The sequence below is a fragment of the Ylistrum balloti genome, unplaced genomic scaffold (assembly GCF_031769215.1).
Source record: "Ylistrum balloti isolate Yb309-2 unplaced genomic scaffold, AGI_CSIRO_Ybal_v1 Utg370386, whole genome shotgun sequence".
Lineage (NCBI taxonomy): Eukaryota > Metazoa > Mollusca > Bivalvia > Pectinida > Pectinidae > Ylistrum > Ylistrum balloti.
In genome coordinates, this window is record NW_026782268.1 from 2,111,935 (window position 1) to 2,117,476 (window position 5,542).

The window sequence follows — 5,542 nt, forward strand, 5'->3', positions numbered from 1 at the left end:
TCTTTGATAGTGATCACTGACCCAAACGACGTGACCCCAGTTATCCAATGTTCGAGGGATTAAACAGCATGCATTAACTACACCGGGGCAAGCTGTATTTATACAAAGCATTTATTGTTAACCACTTCTCGTACCGTGAAAAATATTATCGACAGTCGCTGCCGAAATCGAGGGAAGTACATTTTTCTCTCAATGGCAAGTATGGGCCGGTTTGTCATCTTGTGTTTTCTGATCGTTTCGTACGAGCACGTTGTTGCTCAGACATATTCAGACATGGACAGACTTCATAAGAACTTGACCAGTAACTACAACAGGAATATACGGCCAACAGTGAATTTCTCAAGTCCAACGCATGTCGTAGTAGGATTCCAATTGTTAAGTATAAAGGAATTTGTGGAAAAAGACAATAAGTTGTCTATCATGGGAATATTTATATTAGAGTGGAACGATTACAATATGGTGTGGGATCCAGGACAATATGGAGGTATTTCAACTTTTCTGATCCCACAAAAAGACGTCTGGAAACCTGACTTGATCCTTGGCAATCCGTATAATAGTATCCAGTCCCTTGGTTTTGACGAAATGCATATCCGTGTAAGGTCCGACGGGACGATGTTTTGGATGCCCGGGGATATTTATGAATCCACTTGTGCTGCAGATATAACAAATTATCCGTTTGACGAGCATACCTGTTATCTGTTGTTTTATCCATGGATGTATCTTAACGACCAGGAAATGACATTACATAATTTGACAAGCAAACCGGAAACATCCCTGTATTTTCCAAGTGGACAATGGGAGCTGATTGATACGAGAATCGAGGCTGGAGCTTTAACGGTTACTCCAGAGTTCAAGTTAATGATCAGTTTTAGACGTCGTCCATTGTTTAGTTTAATCAATATCTTTGTACCCGCAAGTGTCATGGCGCTGCTTATTACCTTAGTGTTTCTCCTTCCGGCAGATTCAGGAGAACGAGTAGGATTTTCAATAACGGTCCTGCTTGCTTTGACCGTATTTCTCACAATAGTGTCCGATAGCTTACCTAACACCAGTGAACCTAGTATTCCACGTATGTCATATATCTTAATTGCGGATTTAGTAATAAGTACACTGGCAACGATATGTACTATCCTCGGGTTACGTTTGCACCACAAACCGGAAGAGAGCAAGATCCCAAAGTGGCTACAGTATTTCATCTGTGCGACGCAGAAAAACAATAGATATTCTGAAAAGGATCTTTCAGATTCGGATTACTCTCAGATACGTTCCCGAGAAGTTAGCGGTGTAAACTATACTCACCCAATGACAAGTTTACCTTCGGTATACTGCAGTCAAAACTACATGGTTCACGGGAGAAATGATCAAGGACATCATCGTTTATACCAACCAACGAGAAATAAAAAATTCACAACCGGAGACAACTCTGAGATGCAACACTCAGATCGCAGCAGATATCAGAGGAAAGACTCATCTCATGATGACAGCAGTGAAGCTAACGTCGTCACATGGAAGCAGGTCGCGTCGTTTTGTGATGTGTTCTGCTTTGTGTTTTTTCTGATATTAGTTGTCGTTAAAAACATTATAGCATTTATAACATTCATGACGTAATGAACACCTTATCAAGACCCTACTGGACTTGCTTCTTAGCTATTGTTTTATTGTATGCTTGTAGTTTGACAAGGTTGAGTAGACACGATAACCTATAAGAAGTATATCCTCAAACGTACGAGATTGCTAAAGTATAAATTAGACACTGCTAGTGGAAAATATTTCGACTTATCCGAATTTCGACTATAACGAAGTGTATAAATAAGGTTAACGATATCAGTTTCCTGACGTTGATTGATTGTATATGCAAAAGATTTATTATCAACACAAAAATTTATACAATATAGTGTTCATACTACTTTCTTTAGAATGAGTCGACAGTGACCAATATGTTAATATCAATGTTTTGACTGATATTTCTAAGGGTCACGCACCTTGTTCCCTACATAACATGTAATTCGGAGTATTACTTTTAACCTTAGTAAAATTTTGCAAGAATGGCCACTCTCAGTCATTTTATGGTTTGTAAGACCCCATATTTCACAACCATACATCAAAATGTTATTCACAATTTTAACAGATAAATCATATACACAAAAAAATACAGATTATATTGTCAACATTTCTTCATAATATGCATTCATATTGTTGTGTTTTTTAAACAGTATTTTTGAAACTGACCAAAGCGACAAAATATTATACTCAAGTAGGTAAAACTGCCCGCTATATCTAGCTCTTCATCATTACAAAAAAACGTGTATATTTGTTGGGTTTTTTTTCGTTATTCAATACCATACATTTAATTTTACTTACATCAACCTTTACTTTCCACTCTGTATAGTATTCACTGAATACGTTTAGCTGTGGCTGTAAATCAGTTGGGCAGTTGGAGTAGAGTACTATTATCATAATAATATTACGATAAACAAAGTGATAAAAACATGAAAATCATTTTCTAATTTATTACTAAGATGCGTCAACTGCGGAATATTATTTTGAACCATATACTGAAAGGCAAACATATTTGTAATTAACTGAAAAAATCAAGTATTCGTTTTCTAGTTCTTAATATGGATCACCTATATATTAATTAGAATTATTAAGTGGTATATATACTGTTTCAAACAACAAAACTTCATCACATCTACATACATGTCAATTAATCTTAAACCAATTTACATACTTATCACCACAATCTACAGTCTTTATACAGTTTACTCCACCACACTTAAATTTGTTTTGCTATTGCACCAGCTTTTATTTTTCATTTTAGCCACAAATCCAGGTTGGGTTTACCCAACGACACGTTCCTATTGTACAGAGGAGTGATTTCGCCGACGCTTCCACGGGGGTGTCTGGGGTCGAAGGAGTACAACACACCCGTCTATTAAAAGTTTGTTCTTACACAGCACAATTTTCTTATTCTTTACTTGTGTCGATATATAAAATACATTGTGATATACAATAGCGTAAATATATGAATTTATAGTAGGACTGTCCCTACATAAAAAAAAATACACCAAGGTTTTTTGTGGGGTTCAGGTTGGTAACAGCCAATAAATAACAGAGATTATACGTTTCAGTATGATTTTATTACATACAGAAGGAAAACCAAGGACGAAACAGAACAAAGCCCCAGTCAACACACAGGAGGCTACCGTCGGGACTAGCTAGGACATACACACAGACCTTACATACATTTCCGGTCAGCCTTCCTGGCTTTATCGGCATACACAAGACATAGACGAGACACCCACCTTACAACAGACCTGTCAAAGAGAGAAAAAAAATGAATTGAACTGCTCACGAAACTTTTTCAGACTGACGAAATGCAGGTACACAACGTGTTAGCCAATAAGAGACAGGAAGAGAAGAGCCAATCAGAAGAGAGTTCAGAGAGGTAGAGATGAAAGTGAAAGTAGAAACGTTAGTATTACAGTTAGGCATGTCCTGCCTGGTAGCCAAAGACAAAGAATGCTACAAGGTATATATATGAACTATCATGAACAACTCCCTATCAAGCTACATGCACCAGTACTCACACAACACCACGACCGGGCTACATTCATAATATACAACTTTCACAAATATAACCAATACCATAACGTATCACAGGATGACAAGGTCCTCGTAGTTATGTGGAGCTTAAATTGTCTAGTGTTTGGCATCTTCATAAACATATATATACTACGAGGAAAAAGAATCACAACTTCAACATCAGCGAACTGGTGACGTGGCCGTTTCGGCTGCCGCTTATCTCGCCATGGCAACGCCTTTCACCTAGCCGTCCGGGGTTCGATTCCCGGTATGGACGTGAAAAGGTATGGGGTCACCTGCCTAACCACGTGAGCATTCCCATGATACTCCGATTTCCTCTCACAGTAACACCCTTCACGCGTTTTCTATTCTACCAATCACTCTCAGAATGAATGTTGAAACAGCAACAATAGTGAGACTTTTGTTGGGTATATATAAGTATCCATATGCATGTTGCACTCGTCTTTTTACTCCTTGTAGGATAGATAAAAATATTTAAATGAAACCCCTTTGTTAAAAGATCAGACTCTGGAAATAGAGACATTTAGTATTGTGATGTCTCAGAGATTTGATTTCATTGAGGGCATTCTGACACAAAAGAAACATAACAATACAGTCAAAATTGTATAGGTGACTATCACTGGTGGATCATGTAGCTCTTTGTTACTAATCTTAGCATCTTTACAGATTTTTATCATACTGCTGGTAAACACAAAAACAACTACAATAAGATTTTTGAGCGATCTTTCAAAACTGGTAGCTTCTCAGGCAGGATTTATGGTGAATAGCTCATATGAAAGATGTCCATTAAAATTTATATATAATCTAAAGATTTTTGAATTTTTGAGAACACGTTTATTTCTACCATACACTAAAACTCTACAAAATAAAACATTCATATACATATATTAAGGATTAATACTACTTTTTACCACGACAAGGAATAAGATTACGTCTGTAGCACTATATTTTAAGTATTTAGATCTACTTTGTTTTGCGTTCACTTTCAACAACCTAAGATGGTGACCAGTTGAGCATCCAGTTTCTTAAGTGACACTTTCTAGAGTAAATATGCACTTGATCCAATTTGTTATGGAGCCAAAATATAGAACTTAACCAGATGGTGCATATCTTAACTGTGGAAAAGATCCTTTTTGTTCACTTATTGAAATGTGTTGTTATGGTATATCAAAACTATGGTACTCTTTTGCTTTTGTTTTGACGTCAAAATTTCCATACCGGTTAACATAGCTAGCTTCTCCATATGAATCATGATAAATACCTGTCCATTTTCAAGGTCATCGGTAACGAAAGATTTTATCTATTTCTTGACGTAAATATCATGTTGGTACCTTTAATAGATTTTCATCTCTCGATATGGTTGTCGCTGAGTGCATTCGGCTACAAATGAGTTTGTTTAACTGTCCGCACTTCGGCTTTTCCCGGTAGCTTTCGGGAATCTTCGGCACCTATTATCTTTGACGTCAATTCCGCCAGATGGTTAGTGATTGTTGTAAACACAGAGGAAGTCTCATCACGGACTTGACATTTTAAGTCAATAGTCTCCTATAAAATGGCGATTTTTAAACGGTCTTATTTCAGCAGTGATGGTACACTGTGTTATGTCGGGGTATTGCAACCCTAATAAAAATCAAAGTTGTTTATGTCTATGTTAACTTCTTAAATACAACGGGATATGGAAAAATTACGAAACACAGCTGAGACGAACAACAAGTAACGAATCTAGCAGATGAACTCTTAAATATCTGTCCAACATGTTAATTGGCTCCGATCAATTTCGGCAGCTGTTAACAACCCTTACCTGTCATACATACAGCTAGGTAAACACCTTAAGATACCTGTGTGAGCCCAGGTGTGCGTCCAAGGTCACACCTGTGTTCAGGGTCATTACCAGTATTAATCACCCTATTGTTAACTGGCAGGTATATCAGAATGC

General features: G+C 37.1%; 1 protein-coding gene across 1 annotated transcript; it reads left to right on the plus strand.

Annotated features, from left to right (window-relative positions):
• Positions 1 to 201: 201 nt before the first annotated feature.
• LOC132554177 (acetylcholine receptor subunit alpha-type acr-16-like) lies at positions 202 to 1,608 on the plus strand. The gene has a single exon (XM_060218476.1). It carries the CDS (start codon positions 202 to 204, stop codon positions 1,606 to 1,608), a length of 1,407 nt encoding a protein of 468 aa, XP_060074459.1.
• The last annotated feature ends 3,934 nt before the right edge of the window (positions 1,609 to 5,542 follow it).